Genomic DNA, 25,347 nt, shown 5'->3' with positions numbered 1-25,347 from the left:
CAGAGGCTGTGCAGACCATGTCTAAGGGATCTGTGGTGGTGTGGTGAGGTGACAAGAGAAGGCCTAAGATCCAGGGACATAGTCTGTCCCTTCAAACCCTGAGAGGAAGAGAAAAACACTCAGTGACCCCTGAGCATGCTCAGAAGTTGTGGCTTCAGATACTTGGAGAACTGAGGGCTTCCTTGACATTTTCTTTCCAAAATTGCAAATTGCCTAGTATGCATTATAGATTAATGGCCTGAAAAGTCTGAAATATATATGCTAACCCTTTTGGGAATAGCTGCTCCCCAGCCAGCAGAGTTGTCAGTTCCTTTGTTGTGGCCCCAGCTGTCCAACTCAGGGCTCAACCCTGGCTCACAGTGCTTTGGCCTGGAGTACAATTTTGGAAGCCTAGAAGGGCCCACAGGAAGGAGGCAAAGAAATGGTCAATGCTGTGAGCATCATCCACATGGTCACAGAGTTGGAGCTGAGGATGGCATGGGGATGGTGGGCTTAACAGTCCAGGATTGGGGAAGAAAGTTATGTATCATTTCTTGGGGAAAGGCACAAGGAAGAAATTTAAAGAAGGAAAGAGGAGGAAGATTCAGACTATACAGCCCACACAGAAAGATCAATAATTGCTGGCCAGAAATCTCTGCTGCAGCTTTTCCTCTGTGGGTCACCCATGAGTTCAGGAGACTCACATGACTGGCCCCCAACCCAGAGAAGCACCCCTCCCCACTCCCCAGAAGTGTCATCAGCAGCAGTCAAGTCCTCCATACTCTGTCCTCCGTTATTCCCCCTCCCAGAGAAGAGCACTGGAGAAGAATATTCAGATACTGGGTGTGGAGGCTTGTTCTGAAACACATACATACACATATAACACAGAACCTGAAGGAGCTCGGAGTGCACTTGTCAGAGACCACAATGCAGGGGAGAGAGTGGAAGAGAGAAAAAGAGAGGCAAAGACTGGGGAGAGAGAAGGAGGAAGAGGGATTGACAGTTAGTAAAGATAAACAGAAACAGAAGCCTATATGCATGTATGTTAAGAGACTATTGTGTAAACAGACAGTGACACTAACACAGATAAGAATGGGACACATGGGAATAGGCATATAGACCAGGAGTTGGAAAATTGTATATATGGCTGGACAGAAAATACTTTAGGCTTTTGGTCTCTGTTGTAACCATTCAACTCTGCTGTTGTAGTGTGAAAGCCACCACAGATAATATGTAAACAAACGAGCACGGCTGTGTTCCAATAAAACTTTATGGACACATTTGAATTTCATATAATTTTCATGAGTCACAAAATATTTTTCTTTCGATTTTTTTTAACCATGTGAAAATGTAAAAACCACTCTTAGCTTGTGGTCTGTACAAAAACATGTGCTATAGCTGGCTGCCCCTGATACAGACTCCGGCTCCCACCCCCCACAGCAGAGACAGAGAAACAGAGGTGGGCAAAGAGATAGACAGAAGCAGGCAGGCAGAGACACGTTGAGACAGGTAGAGGCAGGAAGGCACAGACCAAACACAGAGAAAACTCACTCCCCATGCCTCCAACAGACAGATCCAGACTGATACACAGAGACACAATCACAGACTAATACACACAGACATGGTCATGGGCAAACATGGACACAGATATTCAGGAACTACATGAATACACACTCCCAGAGGACACAGTCACACACATGGGCACAGCTGTGGACCAACACACACGTGGACTGATACACACCCAGAATCAGACATGGATACGACACAGAGACATGGAGACACAGATACACAGGGACATACACGGAAACAGACCCCTCTGGGAGACACATGATCCCCCACAGGCAAACACCCAAGGATATACAGAGACACAGTCACTAACAGGCATGGACACACCACATGGATACAGATGGATGCAGAACACGTGGACACAGATGGATACACATGGATGTGTACATACAGACATGGACAGGCACACCAAAAGACACTCAGCAGACAGATTTCCAGAGAAAGACACAGAGAGACCCTCAGAGACACTCAGACACAGACAGACCAACAGACACACACACAGACTCACAAAGAGACACACACAGACAAACAGACCCAGATAGGCACACACACACTGAGATATAACCCAGACACAGATACAGACACAGATACTGGCAACAGCCATATGAACACACAAAGAGATCCACACAGACACGGGCAGGCAGACACACATACTCCTGGGACCAACATACCCTACACTGACAGATGCTCTGACAGATACTACTGACAAAAAGAGACAGGAGATTGGGGGGTGGGGGTGGAGAGTAATGGTGACGAGACTGGGAATGAAGTGAATGGAAGAGTGATGTGCACACACTCACCACCACCCCTCATACAATCTCAAGAGACTAGTGCAAAAAGAGAGTGTATAAGATAGCACAATACGAGAAATAGCCTGAAAGACACATGGAGAAAAACTAAAAGAAGTGAAAGATAGAAAGAGACACAGACAAAGTCACACACACACGGACACACTCAAGAGTAGCTAGAGAGACAGTGAGTATGAACAAGATGAAGTGAGAATGAGAAAGCAAGAACAAGGACAAAGGTCAACACGGGGAGCAAGCAGGAGAGTGAGACTGATTCTGAAGGACAGTAGAGGAACAGGACTTGATAATGGGCAAAAATAACCTGAAAGGATAAGGAATAAGGGAGGTGTTCAAGGAAAGGAAAAACCAAAGTTAAAACAAAGAGGCAAAGGGACACAAGTGGACTGTGGGTGGCAGAAAACCCAGAGGAGGACTAAAAGGGGAGCTGGGGGATACAGGTGGTTGAAGCCAGCAGGGCCAAAGGAATGGGCAGGTGGACTCACCGTGAGGGTAGATCCAGGGATGTGGGTGGAGGATTCCAGGTGCCTGGGTAGCCGAGCATCCAGTCTGACCAGACTTTCACACTGGGGAGCAGTTCCTTCAGGTCTGGGACGAAGGAAGACACCTTGATGTCATCTTGGTCATCCTCGTCCTCAGGAGAGGACAGTTGAGCTGCAGAGGCAAAGGGTGAGAACTGGGCCTATGTCTGCTGTGGCCCCCGAGTAAGGCGTGGGGCGCTGGGATGGCAGCAAGCTCTTAGGGAAAGGAGACCAAGTCCACAGGAAAGCTGGGCCCAGGAGCGAAGGACAAGTGCCAGCACCTAAGAGGATTCTGAAAAGTAGGACAAAGAGAGAACCAGTGCACTGGGTTTGCCCTGTGGATAATTTTTTCTGCTTCACCTGTGGCCTGGCTGAATTCTCTACTCTGGCCTCCAGCCCACCCTTTCAGCTTCCCCTCAGCATAGCACTAAGATGGCACTGGAGTTCCTGGCAAAATTGCATAACTTGAATCTAATCATGAGGAAACATCAGACAAACCCAAATTGTGGGGTAATCTACAAAATAAATGGCCTATACTATCCAAAAATGTCAAGGTCATGAAGGACAAAGAAAGACTGAGAAACCGTTTCAGATTAAAGGAGACTAAAGAGACACAACATCTAAATGTAATGCATAATCCTGGATTTGATTCTGGACCAGAAGAAACTTTTTTTTTCTTTTTTTAGCTATAAAGGTACAAATGAAAAAGGTTTACAGATAATACAATATCAATGTTGATTTCATTTTGATAATTATATTGTCATTATGTAAGAGAATATTCTTTTATGTAAGAGAAACACACAGTCAAGTATCTGAGGGTAAAGGGCTACCATGCCTGCAACTTACCAAATGGTTCAGAAGAAAAATAGTTAAGTGAAAGTATATGTGTGTATATGCATGTACGGAAAGAGAGAACGTAAAGCAAGTAAGGCAAAATGTTAACGACTGGGGAATCTGTGTGAAGTGTATATAAGAGTTTTCTGTATTATTCTTACAACTCTTCTATAAATTTGAAATTGTTTTGAAATAAAAAGTTACTCTCCCCACCCCCTTCCTCCAAAAGAAAAGTGGTCCCAGAGGACAGAGGAATCCACAAAGCTGATATGTCTGGGAGGGAGAAGGGGTGGTGAGACACTGAGAGCCCTCGCTACTCACCAATACTGATCCAGGAGCTGAAAACAGGGTGTGACCGTTAGCCCTATCTTTTACTGCTACTGCAATCAGGCTTGGAATTTTAAGAGCAGCCTTAAAGGATATGGGATACTGCCTCAACCCAAGAGCTAAAAATAGTTCCTAGTCTAGTCTTCTAAGATGGCTGGTCCAGAGCGGTTATAGCAACCATCAGGTACCAGACAGAGAGGGACAGAGATGGAAAGAAAAAATTTTAAAACATCAATTACGAACAAACAGGGAAACTCACTTCCCTGTTTTTTTTTAAAATCATATTTTTTACTGTCAAATATATAATATATACATAGAAGTGATAAGTTTCCAAGTGCAATTTAACAAGTAAAGAGCAAACTTCAAAGAATATTGTAAGTTACAGTTCCATAGTTTCAGTTATTTCCTTATTATGAAATATAAAATATAGACAAAAAGGTAATATCTTTCAAAGTATGATTTAACAAGTAGATATACAGGAAATTTCCAAAGTTGTTATGAGTTATAGTACCATAGTTTCAGTTATTTCCTTATTGTGAAATAAAACATATATACAAAAAGGTACAGCTTTCAAATTACAATTTAACAAGTAGTTATAGAACAAATTTCAAAGGATGCTATATGTGTTACAGTTCCACCATTTCAGTTATTTCCTTCTACCTATTCTAATACCCTAGCAACTAAGAAAAAGAAAATTATCTAGAGATTCAGTATTAATAATCCTTTGTTAAATTCCATCTTGTTTGTTGTTACCCCTTCCTCTAATTTAATCACTTTCCTGATCTTCAGGGATGTCTAGGCAGTGACCACACTAACATGGTTCATATTGAAAAGGGGTGTCAACTTTATGAGCAAAGGGAACCCATCTAGTTGATGTTCTTGAAGAGGCTACTGCCTCTGGGTTTTGGGACTTAGCTGGCATAAGGGTTCCCCGGTTTTTTGAAGTTGCAGGGAACACTAGCAGCTTATAGGTACAGTGAAAATCCTAGTTACTAAAGGAGAAAAAGAGGAGGGAATCGTTCCACAAGGAGAAAAGAGGGTCTTAGAGGTAATCAGGCAGCAAAAGGAGATGGGACCAGTTAGGTGGGCAAAAGGAAGAGGGTCATGTTGGAAAGAGGAAGAAGGGAGGGCAGAGGGAGAGGACACTGAAAAACCAGAATGGCATTCTGAGGCTTGTCTGGGCAGGGCCCAGGTAGCTAGAAAGCTCACCAACAGGTGGGCCCCTTATCTGCTTACCTTTGGCAGACTCCTTAAGTAAGTAGGTGCAGCGCTGCACAAGCAGAGAAAACATGGCCAAGCCGAGGGCTGCAGCCTGCTCCTGGATCACAGAGCGGCACTCCTCCGAGAAGCAGTCTAAGGGAGAGGCAAATTAAACTATCAGGGCTCTGGGGGCTAAAAGCCACTCTTCCCTACCAAGCCTTGGAGTTAGGGGTCACACATATAGTGGGTCTTCTGCCTTTCACTGGTGACACAAAACAAAACTCAACTGGAAAGGACATCACCTTATTTGATTGGAACTATTTCATCAAGTCTTTTATTTTAAAATCTAAATTTCCCTTTAATCTCTAACTGGCTGGAGTCAAAATGACATGGTGGGTAAGAGTGTTAGTACCCTGATGTCACATTTACTAGGTCTGTATCCTTGGCCAAGCTACTGAGCCTTCTTTTCCTCATCTAAGATTGGGGGTAGCAATAGTCCCTCTCTCAAAAGGTGGCTGTAAGGCTAAATGAGAGAATGCATGTGAAGCATTTAACACAATGCCTGGATACCATTATTTTAAGTACCACTTGTGTAAATTCTGCATCACATCACTTCCCCAGACCAATTTACACCAAGGTAGTCAGTTTGAGCTGGAGCTGCAGGGTCTCTGCCTTTAGTTGGCTACTTACAATGTGGGGCTATAGAAACAAGAACCCCTAGTTAATTGACTTGATCTCTCTAATGTATAGATCTTAGGAGCACAATCATTAATTAATATCAGAAAAATACAAATTAAAAAATTATCTTCTTCTTTAATCACTAACTTCTGGTTCCATTCTTACCTCCTGTTACATGCCTACTCCTGAGAGAACACAAGTGATACTTACAAATAATCTTTTATATTGAATGAGTTAATATACAGAACAGTGCTCAGCATATAATAAGCCCTTAATCAGTGTTAGCTTTCATTTTCACAAATTCTTTCCCCTATGGCTAAAAAACAAATCTGGCTCCCAATACTATCCCTCTCTCTCTCTCTTTCTGAGTCTGCCTAACCTTCTGGCTGCAAGTCAGTGAAATGAGCCACCTTGTTGGTGGGGCAGAGCTATTTTTTGGCGGGAACTACACAATACACTCCCAAACTCTGCCTGTAACCACTCCTTGTCACACTGGCCCTCCCTGATACCCACTTCATCTAGACTTGAGAGGAATCGGTGACAAACAGAAGGCAGCAGTCCAACCTGCAGGCTCAGAGGAGTAGACACCCCACACCCACAGGAGATGGAATCAGGGGCCAGGCTTACTAGCTCTGGCAGGAGCTAATCTGTTAATTCCCTCTGTAATACAGGAATCTCCAAGTGTTAAAAGGATAATTTGCCATATGTCTGATCTTTATCCCTGCCTGCATTTTAACCTCAAAAGCCAAGGGGGAAGCCATAAGGACCAACTCCACTTTGTCTAGTTTATGGATGGATGTGTAGAAAAGTAGGGGAAGGAAACAAACAGACAAAGGTACCCAGTGTTCTTTTTTACTTCAATTGCTCTTTTTCACTCTAATTATTATTTTTGTTATTTTTGTGTGTGTGCTAATGAAGATGTCAGGGATTGATTTAGGTGATGAATGTACAACTATGTAATGGTACTGTAAACAATCGAAAGTACAATTTGTTTTGTATGACTGCGTGGTATGTGAATATATCTCAATAAAATGATGATAAAAACAAAAAAAACAAAAAAAACAAAAAAAACACAAAACAACAACAACAACAAAAAAGCCAAGGGGGAACCCTCTCTCATCAGCTCACTGGTCTTGTCAATGGGACCTAATTGAAGTCATTACTCCAGGAGATGCTACACAACCACAGTAATTCCTAACAGTCTTTGCCATAGAAGCATATATGATTGGAGTACAAAAAGCCAGTCCCAAACCACTTTCGAAAGCCCTGGGAGTGAGAAGGAGCAGGCTGCTGCTCAGAAGGTCCCAACATATGAATAGCACCAGTGTAACAATTATTTTATTATGGCTTTCCCACCATCCTTTCAGAAGCCCTCTGGTCCCAAATGTCACCCTCTAGTATTCCAACTCAACTGTGGCAGGCAGTAAGGAGGTGATAACAATCCATGTGATTAGAATAGATCACTACTCTCATACTTTTCCTAGTAAAGTCCTAAATCTCTGTTAGCGAGAGAAAACAAGCATCCGAGAACCAAGAGGAGGGCAGATGGAAAGCAGGAAGGGGAAGATGTATAATTCATCCCAGAACAAGCTGCCAATTTCTCCCCTCAACCCCTTCCTATAGGCAGCAGTAATGCCAGTACAGCCCCAGCTCAGGCCCCTGCCAAATACTGCCAGCAGCCTGCCTCTAACTAGCAACAAAGTCTGGAGTGGGGGAATAAATCCAGGCAGGAAAATAGGATAGGACTAGTGGAGGCTACCTCCTGGTAGGTTAACACGCTGCGTGAACACCAGTGCCCCATCAACTGAGCATCTTAGGCATCAGTTATCTGCACAAAGAAGGTTAGGAGGGATGGAGAGGGGAGTCTTAACTTCAAGAGAAGATTTTAGAGAAGCCCAAGGCTACAACTCTAATAAGACACTCTCATTAGACTGGATTAAGGATAAGATGGGGCAGAGAGGAATTACTTTTACCAAGTCCATTTCTATTTTATGACAAATGGCAACCTCAGGCTAGACTGTTTCTCAGAGTCCAAGGTGGGGGCTAGGGCTCAAGAGGAAGAAAGAACTCTTAAGAATAATGGTACCTGTGGCCTCTTAGAGCAGCAGCCTCTGGGAAAGCCTAAGTTGGCTCCTTTTCTAAGCCTCTTCCAATAAGGGAGACCAGACATGGTGGCAACAACTGAAGCTTCTTCTTTACTGTAGATCTGGGAGGGTTCAACTATCTCTCAGAGCAGCCGCTGAAAGGCAGCTTAATGACTGCTCCTCTCTTGGTCATGGTTATGTCATCATGATCAAGGCCTCTGCCTTTCCAAATACTGTAGGGCGGGCAGCAGACACCAAATACCCTCATGCCCCCATCCCAGGAAGGGCCTGAAAGTGCTACCTGCTTGGGTTGTCTATTCTGACAGATGAGGACATACCTGTAAGCTCTGCTCTGATCAAGCAGGTGGGGATATCACAAGCCATCTAAGGGGGTTCAGTTAGCCTTCTGATTAGCCATGTTATGTTATGCATAGTACTTTCTGGAAGGACTGCCCTTCTCCATGTCTCAATGGCACAAGCCATTCCATTCAACCAACACATTCTGAGGATCTACAATGTGCTGGGTACTGTGGACATGTACAAATAAAGCATGGTCCTTGCAACATGACCCAGGGCCTCAAATGAAAAATGTTGGTTAACGTGCTCTGGTATCTTTAGGGGATGCTCTTTGCCTCCCTACGCTGCTGTGGGCTAAGAGCCATAAGATGTCACTCCTTGAGAAATACTCACACTTATACAAGCAGGAAAACACCATCTAGATTCCCAGAGTCCACCCATTTTGGGGTAGACCTAGGAAATGGGCCCTAGTCTGACGAATAACCATGTATATCCCCAGACCTGGGCTGGGCCAGGCCAACAAGTGATGTGGAGGGGGGCTGAGGGGTGGAAGGAAAAGGCATTGTTTGCCTTGGTATTTGCCTTGGTTCCTCTGGCTTTGTGTCAGGTAGCAAGAGCCTGACAAGAGCTGAGGAACTCATTAACATTGTGAAACAGCCTTTCCCCTTCTTTCCAAAAGCAGGGTTGCTCAAGGGTTTGGGGGATGGTTTTGGCTAAGAAAGTCAGACAGAAATATTTCTTACCAAGAAAGTCACCTGCGGTCTGAACTTGTTGTGCCCCTTCCCAGATGTTCTCAGGTGGGCAGGTGACCACAGCCCCCAGTATTCCTGTGGCCAGATACCTGCTCAGGCATAAATATTCTTCTTGCCCCTATGCAGCAGGGAGACTTTCTCATTTTTCTGAGAACATATTCATGGAAAACATAAACCAACTGTCGTCAAAGTTGTATGAAATCAGGAAATGGAGTGGCCGGGAGAAGGCTGCCATGTGGCCGGATGTTATGTATTTCTAATTAGTGCTATACATCTTTCAACAGCAAGTGTCCTTCTGCTGGGAAACACAACACACTGCCCTTGTTATTGTAACTGTCAGAGAAGTGCTTAAACAGATAATCTCCAGGAAAAGTGATAAACATGTCCCTTCTCCCACCAGTGTGTGTGCACGACAGTGCTGCCAAAGCAAAGCTGTGCCTGACAGCTCCAGGATGGCAAAGCATCCTCCTGCAGGAAATGGGAGTGAGGCAGGAGGGGTGGAGAGGGAAGAGGAGGGGAAGGGAGGCAGGCCCACCTGCCTGGACCCTCTAAACCTAACAGAGAAACAATGGTTCAGAACCATTGTTTCTGATCAACTCTTGGGACAGGGTACTGAGTTTCTGTCAGGGAGAGATCTGGAGGAAATCAGCATCAGTAGAGATACGGTTTGGCTGGTTGCAGAAAACTCCAGCAGCAATGGAACAAGCAGAGTTCTACTGGTGCATGCAGCTGGCCTCCTGGCAACAGGATGAGACAATGAAAATGAAGGGAAGACACAGGATGGAGGACACATATGCCTGATACTCCGATAGCAGCACAAGGGATTCAGAGGGCATTCAGGTCCACTAGCCATTCTAGCCGAGAGAACCAACTATTTGCTTGGCAGCAACATTAACAGCTGGAGAAAAATGCAGGCAAGACCACTTATTCACTGATTCCCTCCCCAAAACTCCTCCCAAAGAGAGGAAATGAATGGTCAGTCACCTCCAAACTAACACCACCTGGAGACGATTTGTTGACTCTTATCTTTCAGACATAAGGCTGCTTTTCTCATGAGTCAGTCACCAGTCAGACAGAGGGCTGGCACAGTTCCTGAGCAACCCATCAAAATCTTGTCTACAGGAAGTGGGCAGTGAGAGCATCTTTTGACTGCTCTTGCTTGAGCCACAGAGTTCCCTGTGGCAGCTGCTGGCTGAAGAAGAGATGGAAGAGGCAGTCACTGCCCAGGAACCAGACAAGAACAAAATCTCATGTTAAAAGCAGAGAAGTCCATGTCCACAGGGCATCACATTATTCCCCAAAGAGCAGAATGAATGAGTCAGAAGAATCAGGCACCGGAGCAAATTATTCATACACAATGGCAGAACACAATTAGGTTGACTGGGTGTAAGGCAAGCCATGTCATCTTTCTGAAAAGCATACAGCAAAGAACATGGAAAGTAATGTTTCCTCCCTAAGAGCCTCAACTGCCATGCCTGCTACTCCCTTTGGATTTTTCAGGATTGTAGAACTCTGACTTCTTCTAGGGCTCTTCTAACAAAGTGGCCTCTCCCATTCATTACAAAAACTTATTTTTGTGCCCAATTGTAGAAGATATAAAGGAAAATAGGATCCTGTCCATGAGAAGATGATAATCTAATGAGGAAAACAGGAAGCATACACACATACATAACCAGATGACTATAATTTGAGACAATGTATTACATGTATAAGGAAGATGAAAGTAAGAAGCTTTTTGTCACCAGACGAAAAGGAAACCATTTCCAGCTACTGTACATCAGAGACAGTTTTGAGGAGGAAACAACTTTTGAGCTGGGCTGCAAATGATGAATAAGGATGGAATTGGCAGTGTGAACATAGAAGCATATTCCCAGTTGGCAAGCACTGTATTTTGCCTGACATGTCACAGTATCCACAAAGTAGAGAGCCTGGAATGCCAGAACTAGGAATATGGACTTGACTCAACAGGCCACCAGTTGAGTGGGGCCTCAAGGTTTCTGAACAAAGTAGTGATATTTTATGAAGGTTAATCGAGTTGAAGCATTTGGACAGAGTAAGGTAGCTGTTAAAAAAGGTAACAGAGGGAGACCAGTGGGGAAGCTATGAGAGCATGAACTTATTTGAATTAAGAGAAATCATATACAGAGTACTTCATAAACTTCATAATGCCATGTAACATCTTTTGTAGAGAGGCTGAGGAGGGAAAGGTCAAAGGCTCTCACTGTCATTCTCCACAGCTTCCAGAGGATCCTGAAACCTCACAAAGGCTAACACCTACCAAAGAGGTCCAGGAAAGGACTGCAGAACACCTGGAGGGAGGGAGGGAAGGATGCATCAAGGAGTCCCCAGGCTCCCAACCACTTGGCTATGGGCCAGTCTTGTCTTTCCAGAACAAAGGCACTTCAGGAGGTCAGAAATACTTGAGGAAGACCTTGCATAAGGAGGCCTGGGAAGTCTAAACTGGCTCTCCCTGTGGAAGCCATTAGAGATTCAGCACTTCATTTGTTTTCAATTCTTGTGTGAATGCAGCTCCAGGTTGTGGGGTGAGAGGCTCCTCTCTGACGTAATCAGGAAGCAGCTGCAAAATTAAGGAATCCCTCATGACATCATAAAAAGGGTCGAGGGTTTACTGGGGAAAGTATAAAAATTAATTACATATTCCCACATGACTCTCTCCCCCTAAATCTGTATACACCCCCTCCCACCTCCATATATTCTCTCATCAACAGCAACCAGAAGCCACCACACTGAAAAGAGCAAACAAAACCCAGGAAGAGAAAGTTCTTGGATATACTCACTGTCTGTCCCATACATTTGGAACTTAACAAGAGATACTCCGTCCTGGAATTTTTATACATAAAACATGGTTCCCCAACAAAATTAAGAGACCCTTGAGGGCAGGAGATATGTCAAGACTTTGTGTCCTTAAAAATCAGAACCAGGAAGGTGCGAAAGAAATGTTTGCTGCTCGTAACATAGGCACACTTGCCTCTTGTATTTGTGGATCCTAACTATGAATGCCACAACTTCACTGTGGCCAGAAAGAATAACTAAGATATACCAAGACCTGTGTTAGGCACAGGGCCTTTACCTACATCATCTTAAAAGCTTTACAAAAAAATTGCACAAAAGGTATTATTCTCCCTTTTTGACAGTAGAGAGAACAAGTTCAGAAGGGTTAAATGACTTCCCAAAGTCACAAAACTAATAAGATAAAGAGGCTGGGATTTGAATCCAAGTCTGTCTGGTGTTTCCACACCTTGGTTTTCAAATGCCTGAGATTCAATCTTCCACAGTCCAATTGCTCCTTTCTTCTTTGCTATGAACATGAAAAGCTCAGATTACTCCAACCACAGTTCTGACAAGGGATATGTGGAACCAAAATTTAAAACATGATACCATTTACAATAGTGCCAAAGAAAACAAAACACTTGGGTTTCATTCTGAAAAAAACATGTACAGAATCTATATGCTGAAAATTACAAATGCTGATGAAAGAAATCAAAGAATACCTAAATAACTGGAGACTTACCATGTTCATGGATTGGAAGAGTCAATGTTGCAGAGATGTCAATTCTTTCAAAATAGATCTATGGGTCAAATGCAGTTATTCTAAATTTATATGGAAAGGGAAAGCCTCTGGAATAACTAAAACAATTTTAAAAAAGAAGAATGAAGTGGGAGGATTCACTTCCCAATGTTAAGGTTTATGCCAGCTACATTAATTAAGATAGTGTGTTAGAGATCAATGGAACTGAATAAAGAACCCAGAAATACACCCACACAAATATGCCCAAATGATTTGAAGAGGTACAAAAGCAATTCAATACAGGAAGGTCAGCCTTTTCAACAAAAGCTGTGGAAACAATTAGATAGCCACAGGGAAAAAAATGAACTGCAACCTGTTTCACACCTTACATAAAAATTAAAATGGATTAAAGACTTAGTTATGAAACATAAAATCATATATTTTTAGAAAAAACATAAAAGAAAATCTTCAGGACTTAGGACTAGGTGAAGAGCTTTTAGACTTAGTGCCAAAAGCACAATCCATAAAAGGAAAAACTGAAAAAGTAGCTGTGCTGATTTTAATCTGCTATGTACCCCATAAAAGACTATGTTCTTTTAATCCAAGCTTGTGGGGTCAGACCTACTGTGGGTGAGACATTTTGATTAGATTGTTTCCATGGTGATGTGACCCCACCCATTCAAAGTGGGTCTTAATTGTCTTTACTGGCATCCTCCATGAGAGGATAAAAGGCAGAGACATTCTGAAGAGAGCTCAGAGACCCTTAGACAGAAATGTCCTGAGATAAACAAGCAGAGAAGCTAAGAGAGAAGCTATGATATGTAATCCAGAGTTTGCCTCCAGGAGAAGCAAGCAAGAACCCATAGGAGCTGAGCCAGAAGCCCAGACATTCTGGAGAAAGCCACTGAAATCAGAAGCTAAACCTGAGAGAGAAAGTTCAGCAAAGCCATCCACACACCTTCCCACATGACAGAGGAAACCCGGCCTTTTCTCAGAGAAGGCATCTACCTCTTGATGCCTTAATCTGAATATTTTCATGGCCTTAGAGCTGTAAATTTGCAACCTAATAAATCCCCACCGAAAAAGCCAATCTATTTCTGGTATATTGCATTTCAGCAGCTTTAGCAAACCAGAACAGTGGATCTAATAAAAATTAAAAACTTCTGCTCTGCAAAAGTTCCTAAGAGAATGAAAAGACAAATTACAGACTGGGATATATATATCCCATACACACGCACACATATAATATATATGCCAAACCCCATAGCCAACAAAGAACTATTATCTAGAATATACAAAGAAATCTCAAAGTTCAACAATAAGAAACAAACAATCCAATGGGCAGAAGACACGAACAGATATTTCCCTGAAGAGGATATACAGATGGAAAAATAAGCACATGAAAAGGTGCTCAACATCATTAGCCATTAGGGAAATGCAAATTAAAAACCATAATGAGATATCATTATACATATATTAGAATGGCTAAAATGAAATTTGGTGAAAACATCATATGTTGGCAAGGATAAGGAGAAACTGATTGGAATGTAAAATGGTACTGGAAAATAGTTTGATGGTTTCTTCTAAAACTGAAAATGTACTCTTGGACATTTATCCCAGAGAAACGGAAACTTACGTTCGTAGAAAAATCTAAGTACACAAATGCTCATAGCAGCTTAGTATTAGTGCAGCTTAGTATCAGTGCATAGCAGCTTAGAATTAGTGCAAAACTGGAAACAACCCAAATGTCCTTCTATGGGTGAATGATTAAACAAACTGTGGTACATCGTACCATGGAATACCACTCAACAATGAAAAGGAACAAACTACTGACCCACGTGACAACTCAGATGGATCTTGAAGATATTATGCTGGGTGAAAAAAGCCAATCTCAAAAGGCTACATATTGTATGATATCATTTACATAATATTCTTGAAATAATGCAATTATAGAGATGGAAAACAGATTAGTTTTTGACAGGGATTAGGATATGGGGGTGGGAAGGAGTCGGGGTAGTTCTAAAGGGGTAGCCCAAGGGTGCCTTAGAATAATAGAACGGTTCTGCATCTTGAAAGACGAAGCTACATCTTTGATAAAATTGCACAGAACTATACACTCACACACACACTCTAAAATAAGTATATGTAGAACTGGCAAAATCTGAATAAGCTTTGTAGTGTACCAATGTCAATTTCATGGTGCCGATATTGTATTACAGTTATGCAAGATACTAGTGGAGGGTGGTGGTGACGGTACACAGGACCTCTCTGAGCTTTTCTGATGGTAAGTTCCTGTGGATCTATAACTATTTCCAAATAAAAACTTTCAAATAAGCAAGCAAACAAAAATAAGCAAAACCAAAAAAGATCTGGCATAGGTTTCCAAAAACTTTTCTCTTATACATAGAGAAAGGCTACTTAAACATTTAGGGGAAGCTTTCTCAACTAACAGTGTGGCTCATCATCCTGTGCAGTTGCTGCTACTCTTGTTCTCCTCTTGTGCTGCCTGAGTTGCTGGAGATGCCCAGCTGTGGCCCCTTACCTGGGCCGTGCAGGAGACTGCCAGGGGTAACCAAAAGGAAGAGAAGAGAAAAGAAGGGAAAGTTCATTGAAGACAGAACTTCTGTCTAAAGAATAAAGAGTAAAGCAAGAGAACTTCATCATTAAGTCTATGATTCATCAAATCACCAAAATTCATGTCAAGCAGCACAAAGTGAAGGTGAAGAGAAGTGAAGATGGCAAGAAGAATGAATTGCAGAAGCTAAATGAGCTGTTTAAACATGTTCTTGCTGCTCAGAAAAAAAAAAAGAAAAAAAAAGGTAAAAAAGGTACAAATCGCAAGCCAATGGTATCTGCATTCTTCAAACTAGGGCAGATGGGGGGAGAAACTGCTTAAAATATGAGCCTTAGCACAGTTTTCTTCATAAATGAAACTGCTTATGCAGATTCAGTGTTGCACTGCTTTGGGCCATTAATCAGATGTTTATTACGATGTATAATTTTTGATTGACAGCATCAGTTGCAATAACCTGCTAAACTGCCCCTTTGCCAATAAATTTGTTAAAAAAAAAAAAAAAAGAGCCAAATTAAAAAAAAGGGGATCTCTGCCCTCTTTCTATCTCCTGGTTGCCTGTTTGTCAGCTTTTAACTCCCAAAGTTTGTTCATTAATATCTGTTCATATTAGTGAGACCATACAGAATCTGTCCTTTTGTTTCTGGCTAACTTCACTCAACATAATGTCCTCAAGGTTCAGCCACATTATTACATGATCCATGTCTTTGTTCTGTCTTACAGCTGCATAATATTCCATCATGTGTATATACCACAGTTTGTTTATCCACTCGTCCTTTGATGGACATTTGGGCTGTTTCCATCTCTTGGCAATTGTGAATAATGCTGCAATAAACATTGGTTTACAAATGTCTGTCTGTGTCTTAAGTTTCAGTTCCTCTGAGTATATACCCAGCAATGGAATAGCTGGGTCATATGGCAAATCTATATTTAGCTTCCTGAGGAACCTCCATATTGTCTTCCAGAGTGGTTGCACCATTCTACATTCCCACCAACAATGAATAAGTGTGCCTCTTTCTCCACATCCTCTCCAGCACTTGTCATTTTCTGTTTTTTGGATAATGGCCATTCTGGTAGGTGTGAGATGATATCTCATTGTGGTTTTGATTTGCATTTCCTTAATAGCCAGTGAAGTTGAGCATTTTTTCATATGCTTTTGAGCCATTTGTATTTCCTCTTCAGAAAAATGTCTGTTCATGTCTTTTGCCCATTTTTTAATTGGATTGTTTGTCTTTCTGTTATTGAGATGCAGGATTGCTTTATATATTCGGGATATTAAACCCTTATCTGATATGTGGTTTCCAAATATCATCTCCCATTGTGTAGGTTGCCTTTTGACTTTTCTGACAAAGTCCTTTGATGTACAAAAGTGTTTAATTTTGAGGAGATCCCATTTGTCTATTTGTTCTTTGGTTGCTCGTGCCTTGGGTGTGAGGTCTAAGAAACCACCTCCTTTCACAAGATCTCTAAGGTACTGCCCTACATTTTCTTCTAAGAGTTTTATGGTCTTGGTGCTAATGTTTAGGTCTTTGATCCACTTTGAGTTAATTTTGGAATAAGGTGTGAGATGGACATCCTCTTTCATTCTTTTGGAAATGGATATCCAGTTCTCCAAACACCATTTATTGAACAGGCTGCTCTTTCCCAGTTGCTTTGGCTTCACTGCCTTATCAAAGATCAGTTGTCCATAGATGTGAGGGTCTACTTCTGAACACTCAATTCGATTCCATTGATCAGTATATCTGTCCTTATGCCAGTACCATGCTGTTTTGAGCACTGTAGCTTTGTAATATGCTTCAAAGTCAGGTAGTGTGAGACCTCCGACTTCATTCCTCTTTCTCAAGACATTTTTGGCTATTCGGGGCACCTTACCCTTCCAAATAAATTTAGTTATTGGTTTTTCTATTTCTGTAAAGTAAGTTGTTGGGATTTGAATTGGTATTGCATTGAATCTGTAAATCAGTTTAGGTAAAATTGCCATCTTAACTATATTTAGTCTTCCAATCCATGAACATGGTATGTTCTTCCATTTTTTCAGGTCTTGTTCAATTTCTTTTAGCAGTTTCTTATAGTTTTCAATGTAAAGGTCTTTTGTGTCCTTGGTTAAGTTTATTCCTAAATACTTGATTCTTTTGGTTGCTATTGTAAATGGGATTTTTTTCTTGATTTCCTCCTCTTGTTGCACATTACTTGTGTATAGGAACACTACAGATTTTTGCGTGTTGATCTTGTAGCCTGCTACTTTGCTGTATTCATTAACTAGTTGTAGTAGCTTTGCTGTAGATTTTTCCGGATTTCCTACATATAGAATCATGTCATCTGCAAATAGTGAAAGTTTTACTTCTTCCTCTCCAATTTGGATGCCTTTTATTTCTTTTTCTTGCCTAATTGCTCTAGCTAGAACTTCCAGCACAATGTTGAATAGCAATGGTGATAGTGGGCATCCCTGTCTTGTTCCTGTTCTTAGAGGAAAAGCTTTCAGTCTCTCCCCATTGAGTGTGATGTTAGCTGTGGGTTTTTCATATATTGCCTTTATCATGTTGAAAAAGTTCCCTTCTATTCCTATCCTTTGAAGTGTTTTCATCAGGAAAGGATGTTGAATTTTGTCAAATGCCTTTTCTGCATCAATCGAGATGATCATGTGGTTCTTCTGCTTTGATTTATTGATGTGGTGTATTACATTAATTGATTTTCTTGTGTTGAACCAGCCTTGCATACCTGGAATAAATCCCACCTGGTCGTGGTGTATAATTCTTTTAATGTGCTGCTGGATTCGATTTGCGAGTATTTTGTTGAGGATTTTTGCATCTATATTCATTAAAGAAATTGGTCTATAATTTTCTTTTTTTGTAGTATCTTTGCCTGGTTTTGGTATTAGGGTGATGTTGGCTTCATAGAAAGAGTTAGGTAGCTTTCCCTCTTCTTCAATTTTTTTGAAGAGATTGAGCAGGATTGGTACTAATTCGTTCTTGAATGCTTGGTAGAATTCACATGTGAAACCATCTGGTCCTGGGCTTTTCCTTTTTGGGAGCTTTTTGATGACTGACTCAATCTCTTTACTTGTGATTGGTTTGTTGAGGTCATCTATTTCTTCTTCAGTTAATGTCGGTTGTTTATGCTTTTCTAGGAAGTTGTCCATTTCATCTAAGTTGTCTAGTTTATTAGCATATAGTTGCTCATAGTATCTTCTCATTATCTCCTTAATTTCTGCAGGGTCGGTAGTTATATTTCCTTTACCATTTCTGATTGCATTTATTTGCATCTGCTCTCTCTTTTTTTTTGTTAGCCTAGCCAGTGGTCCGTCGATTTTATTGATTTTCTCAAAGAACCAACTTCTGGTTTTGTTGATTCTCTCTATTGTTTTCCTGTTCTCAATTGCATTTATTTCTGCTCTAATCTTTGTTATTTCTTCCCTTCTGCTTGCTTTGGGGTTAGTTTGCTGTTCTTTCTCTAATTCCTCCAGGTGAGCAGTTAACTCTTCAATTTTTGCTCTCTCTTCTCTTTTAATATAGGCATTTAGGGCAATAAATTTCCCTCTCAGCACTGCCTTTGCTGCATCCCATAAGTTTTGATAAGTTGTGTTTTCATTGTCATTTGCCTCGAGGTATTTACTAATTTCTCTTGTAATTTCTTCCTTTACCCACTGGTTTTCTAAGAGGGTGTTGTTTAGCCTCCATATGTTTGTGAATTTTATGACCTTCTGCCTTTTATTTATTTCCAACTTCATTCCATTGTGGTCTGAGAAAGTGTTTTGTATAATATCAATATTTTTAAATTTGTTGAGACTTGCTTTGTGACCCAACATGTGGTCTATCCTAGAGAATGTTCCATGAGCACTTGAGAAAAAAGTGAATCCTGCTGTTGTTGGATGTAGTGTTCTATAAATGTCTGTCAAGTCTAGTTCATTTATCATACAATTCAACATCTCTGTTTCTTTAGTGATCCTCTGTCTAGATGTTCTATCCATTGATGAGAGTGGTGTATTGAAGTCTCCAACTATTATTGTAGAGGTATCTATTTCTCCTTTCAGTGATTGCAGTGTTTGCCTCATGAATTTTGGGGCATTCTGGTTTGGTGCATAAATATTTATGACTGTTATGTTTTCTTGATGAATTGACCCTTTTATTAATATATAGTGTCCTTCTTTGTCTCTTTTAATTGTTTCACTTTTGAAGTCTAACTTGTCTGATATTAATATAGCTACTCCCGCTTTTTTCTGGTTGTTGTTTGCATGAAATATCTTTTTCCAACCTTTCACTTTCAGTCTATGTTTGTCCTTGTGTCTAAAGTGAGTTTCTTGTAGACAGCATATAGATGGGTCCTGTTTTTTAATCCATTCTGCCAGTCTGTGTCTTTTTATTGGGGAGTTTAATCCATTTACATTTAGTGTTATTACTGTAAGGGCAGTACTTTCTACTACCATTTTGTTTTTTGGAATTTATATGTCATATCTTATTTTTTCCTGTCCTTTTACCTTTCCTGATAATCTTCATTTCTGCACTCTTCTCCAACTCTCTCTCTCCTGTCTTTTCCTATCAGCCTGTAGCACTCCCTTTAGTATTTCTTGTAGTGCTGGTCTCTTATTCACAAACTCTCTCAGTGTCTGTTTGTCTGAAAATGTTTTAATCTCTCCCTCATTTTTGAAGGAAAGTTTTGCTGGATATAGAATTCTTGGTTGGCAGTTTTTCTCTTTCAGTATCTTAAATATATCATGCCACTGTCTTCTTGCCTCCATGGTTTCTGCAGAGAAATCTGTACATAGTCTTATTGACTTTCCCTTGTATGTGATGGATTGCTTTTCTCTTGCTGCTTTCAGAATCCTCTCTTTGTCTTTGACATTGGACAATCTGACCAGTAAGTGTCTTGGAGTAGGTCTATTGGGATCTATTCTATTTGGGGTACGCTGTACTTCTTGAATCTCTAATTTTCTGTCTTTTATAAGAGTTGGGAAATTTTCAATGAATATATCTTCTATTACTCTTTCTGCCCCTTTTCCCTTCTCTTCTCCTTCTGGGATACCCATAACACGTATATTTGTGCGTTTCATGTTGTCACTCAGCTCCCTAAGACCCTCCTCATATTTTTCCATTTTTTTCACCAGCTGTTCTTTTGTGTGTATGAATTCGAATGACCTGTCTTCCAGTTCACTGATCCTTTCTTCTGCCTGTTCAAATCTACTGTTGTGTCCCTCCATTGTGTTTTTCATCTCCTCCATTGTGGCCTTCATTCCCATGAGTTCTGCCATTTGTTTTTTTAAATATATATTGTATTGTACGACATGTTATTTTTCTTTTTAACATTTTTTCTTATTGCTAAAAAAAAAAAAAAAAAAAAAAGGGGAAACCACCAAAATAAAAAAAAAGTTTGCTCTTAAAAGATGCTTATGAAAATGAGAAGACAAACTACAGATGGGGAGAAAATATATCTGAATGTATATATTCATGTATGTAGAATATATAAAGAACTCTTGCAACTTAAGGAGATAAACAAAAAATGGACAAAGAAAACATACAGATGACATAGTACATGAAAAATCAGGGAAATACAAATCAAAACTACAAGACCACTTCACGCTCACTAGAATGGCTATAATCAAAAAGACAGGCAAAGAGTAACAAATGTTGATGAAGATGCGGAGAACTTGGGACACTCATACACTGCTTTGAGAATGCAAAATGGTAGAAAAGCTTTGGAAAACAGTTGGTAGTTTCTTAAAAAGTTAACAGAGTATAGCATGTTGGTGTTACTTAAACCCTGTCAGCCAGAGAAAAGCCAAACATCTGAATTTTCTTCCTATTCTCATCAGTTTTATTGAGGAAAAACATGAGCCTATTATCAAAAGTGAAACAAACAGCAATCTCCTTGTTAAATTTTGGACTTACTATGTTCTCTGTGTCACAATGTGCAATAACTTGTCTTGTATGAAGGAGCTTAAAGACTATAGTCCTCTAAAATATCATTTGCAAATGTTGGCTAATGACAATTGATCTGAGAATTTTGCAGATGTGCTGTATTTCCTAACTGGTTTTCACAGAAACTAATTTATCTAAATACATTTACATGATGCAGCTGTATGTATCAGTGTACTGGCCTGGAAAACTGGAATAACTAATAAAAACTGATATATCATTAAAAAAAAAAAAAAGTTAAGACACACTCTTACCAAACAACCCAGCTATACCACTCTGAGAAATGAAGGCATACATCTGCACAAAGACTTACACATGGATATTCATAGCAGTTTTATTTATAATAGCCCCAAGCAGGAAAAAAAAACCAAATGTCCATCAAGTAAATGATAAGCAAATTATAGTATATCCACACAATGGAATACTACTCAGCAACAAAAAGGACCCAACAACTGAATCACTCAACAACATGGATTAATGTCGAAATCATTATTAAAACATGCCAGGCCAAAAAGAGACAACATATTGTGTAATTCCATTTATAAAAAATTCTAGGAAATGCAAACCAATCTACAGTGACAGAAAATAGATCAGGGTTGCCTGGGGATAGAGAGAGGGGATATTAAGAAGGAACAGATTATAAAGGGACATGAGGAAACTTTTTGGGGGTGATGGATATGTTCACTACCTTGATAATGGTCATAGTTTCACAAATGCATGCATGTCAAAATTCATCAGACTGAACACTTAAAATATGTGCAGTCTAAAGTATATCAATTTTACCTTAACAAAAAATGTTAAAAGAGTTTTAAAAGATACAGGGGAGGCAAGATGGCGGACTGGTGAGTTGTATGTTTTAGTTACTCCTCCAGGAAAGTAGGTAGAAAGCCAGGAACTGCGTGGACTGGACACCACAGAGCAATCTGACTTTGGGCATACTTCATACAACACTCATGAAAACGTGGAACTGCTGAGATCAGCGAAATCTGTAAGTTTTTGTGGCCAGGGGACCCGCACCCCTCCCTGCCAGGCTCAGTCCCGTGGGAGGAGGGGCTGTCAGCTCTGGGGAGGAGAAGGGAGAACTGCAGTGGCAGCCCTTATTGGAAACTCATTCTACTGATCCAAACTCCAACCACAGACAGACTGAGACCAGACACCAGAGAATCTGAGAGCAGCCAGCCCAGCAGAGAGGAGAGAGGCATAGAAAAAAACAACACGAAAAACTCCAAAATAAAAGCGGAGGATTTTTGGAGTTCTGGTGAACATAGAAAGGGGAAGGGCAGAGCTCAGGCCCTGAGGCTCATATGCAAATCCCAAAGAAAAGCTGATCTCTCTGCCCTGTGGACCTTTCCTTAATGGCCCTAAGTGCTTTGTCTCTTAGCATTTCAATAACCCATTAGATCTGTGAGGAGGGCCCTTTTTTTTAATCCTTTTTTCTTTTTCTAAAACAATTACTCTAAGAAGCCCAATACAGAAAGTTTCAAAGACTTGCAATTTGGGCAGGTCAAGACAAGAGCAGAACTAAGAGAGCTCTGAGACAAAAGGCAATAATCCAGTGGCTGAGAAAATTCACTAAACACCACAACTTCCCAAGGAAAGGGGGGTGTCCACTCACAGCCGTCATCCTGGTGGACAGGAAACACTCCTGCCCATCGCCAGCCCCATAGCCCAGAGCTGCCCCAGACAACCCAGTGTGACGGAAGCACTTCAAATAACAGGCACACACCACAAAACTGGGCATGGACATTAGCCTTCCCTGCAACCTCAGCTGATTGTCCCAGAGTTGGGAAGGTGGAGCAGTGTGAATTAACAAAGCCCCATTCAGCCATCATTTCAGCAGACTGGGAGCCTCCCTACACAGCCCAGCAGCCCAGAACTGCCCTGGGGGGATGGCACTCACCTGTGACATAGCACAGTCATCCCTCAACAGAGGACCCCGGGTGCACAGCCTGGAAGAGGGGCCCACTTGCAAGTCTCAGGAGCCATACGCCAATACCAAGGACTTGTGGGTCAGTGGCAGAGAAAAACTGTGGCAGGACTGAACTGAAGGATTAGACTATTGCAGCAGCTTTAAAACTCTAGGATCACCAGGGAGATTCGATTGTTAGAGCCACACCCCCTCCCTGACTGCCCAGAAACACGCCCCATATACAGGGCAGGCAACACCAACTACACACGCAAGCTTGGTACACCAATTGGACCCCACAAGACTCACTCCCCCACTCACCAAAAAGGCTAAGCAGGGGAGAACTGGCTTGTGGAGAACAGGTGGCTTGTGGACGCCACCTGCTGGTTAGTTAAAGAAAGTGTACTCCACGAAGCTATAGATCTGATAAATTAGAGATAAGGACTTCAATTGGCCTACAAATCCTAAAAGAACCCTGTCAAGTTCAGCAAATGCCAAGAGGCCAAAAACAACAGAAAATTATAAAGCATATGAAAAAACCAGACAATATGGATAACCCAAACCCAAGCACCCAAACCAAAATATCAGAAGAGACACAGCACCTAGAGCAGCTACTCAAAGAACTAAAGATGAACAATGAGACCATAGTACGGGACACAAAGGATATCAAGAAGACCCTAGAAGAGCATAAAGAAGACATTGCAAGACTAAATAAAAAAAAAATGGATGATCTTATGGAAATTAAAGAAACTGTTGACCAAATTAAAAAGATTCTGGACACTCATAGTACAAGACTAGAGGAAGTTGAACAACGAATCAGTGACCTGGAAGATGACTGAATGGAAAATGAAAGCATAAAAGAAAGAATGGGGAAAAAAATTGAAAAAAATTGAAATGGACCTCAGGGATATGATAGATAATATGAAACGTCCAAATATAAGACTCATTGGTATTCCAGAAGGGGAAGAAAAGGGTAAAGGTCTAGGAAGAGTATTCAAAGAAATTGTTGGGGAAAACTTCCCAAATCTTCTAAACAACATAAATACACAAATCATAAATGCTCAGCGAACTCCAAATAGAATAAATCCAAATAAACCCACTCCGAGACATATTCTGATCACACTGCCAAACACAGAAGAGAAGGAGCAAGTTCTGAAAGCAGCAAGAGAAAAGCAATTCACCACATACAAAGGAAACAGCATAAGACTAAGTAGTGACTACTCAGCAGCCACCATGGAGGCCAGAAGGCAGTGGCACGATATATTTAAAATTCTGAGTGAGAAAAATTTCCAGCCAAGAATACTTTATCCAGCAAAGCTCTCCTTCAAATTTGAGGGAGAGCTTAAATTTTTCACAGACAAACAAATGCTGAGAGAATTTGCTAACAAGAGACCTGCCCTACTGGAGAAACTAAAGGGAGCCCTACAGACAGAGAAACAAAGAAAGGACAGAGAGACTTGGAGAAAGGTTCAGTACTAAAGAGATTCGGTATGGGTACAATAAAGGATATTAATAGACAGAGGGGAAAAATATGACAAACATAAACCAAAGGATAAGATGGCTGATTCAAGAAATGCCTTCACGGTTATAACGTTGAATGTAAATGGATTAAACTCCCCAATTAAAAGATATAGATTCGCAGAATGGATCAAAAAAAATGAACCATCAATATGTTGCATACAAGAGACTCATCTTAGACACAGGGACACAAAGAAACTGAAAGTGAAAGGATGGAAAAAAATATTTCATGCAAGCTACAGCCAGAAGAAAGCAGGTGTAGCAATATTAATCTCAGATAAAATAGACTTTAAATGCAGGTATGTTCTGAGAGACAAAGAAGGCCACTACATACTAATAAAAGGGGAAATTCAACAAGAAGAAATAACAATCGTAAATGTCTATGCACCCAATCAAGGTGCCACAAAATACATGAGAAAAACACTGGCAAAACTAAAGGAAGAAATTGATGTTTCCACAATAATTGTGGGAGACTTCAACACATCACTCTCTCCCATACATAGATCAACCAGACAGAAGACCAATAAGGAAATTGAAAACCTAAACAATCTGATAAATGAATTCGATTTAACAACATATACAGGACATTACATCCCAAATAACCAGGATACACATACTTTTCTAGTGCTCATGGAACTTTCTCCAGAATAGATCATATGCTGGGACATAAAACAAGCCTCAATAAATTTAAAAAGATTGAAATTATTCAAAGCACATTCTCTGACCACAATGGAATACAATTAGAAGTCAATAACCATCAGAGACTTAGAAAATTCACAAATACCTGGAGGTTAAACAACACACTCCTAAACAATCAGTGGGTTAACAAAGAAATAGCAAGAGAAATTGCTAAATATATAGAGACGAAT

General features: G+C 40.9%; 1 protein-coding gene across 2 annotated transcripts in view; it reads right to left on the bottom strand.

The window, feature by feature from the left end:
* The window catches only part of SMG6 (SMG6 nonsense mediated mRNA decay factor), a 226,197-nt gene that overhangs the window by 114,584 nt on the left and 86,266 nt on the right, over positions 1 to 25,347 (bottom strand). For both annotated transcript variants that reach the window (XM_037809231.1, XM_037809232.1), the window contains exons 11-12: positions 5,270 to 5,386; positions 2,837 to 3,005 (exon numbers count right to left, since the gene is read on the bottom strand). In XM_037809231.1, coding sequence (XP_037665159.1) covers positions 2,837 to 3,005; positions 5,270 to 5,386 — 286 coding nt within the window. The remainder of the gene's footprint in view (positions 1 to 2,836; positions 3,006 to 5,269; positions 5,387 to 25,347) is intronic.

The sequence above is a fragment of the Choloepus didactylus genome, chromosome 18, assembly GCF_015220235.1.
Source record: "Choloepus didactylus isolate mChoDid1 chromosome 18, mChoDid1.pri, whole genome shotgun sequence".
NCBI classification, from domain to species: Eukaryota; Metazoa; Chordata; class Mammalia; order Pilosa; family Megalonychidae; genus Choloepus; species Choloepus didactylus.
The sequence above is the reverse complement of the archived record's forward strand: the minus strand, read 5'-3'. Positions and strand labels throughout refer to the sequence as shown.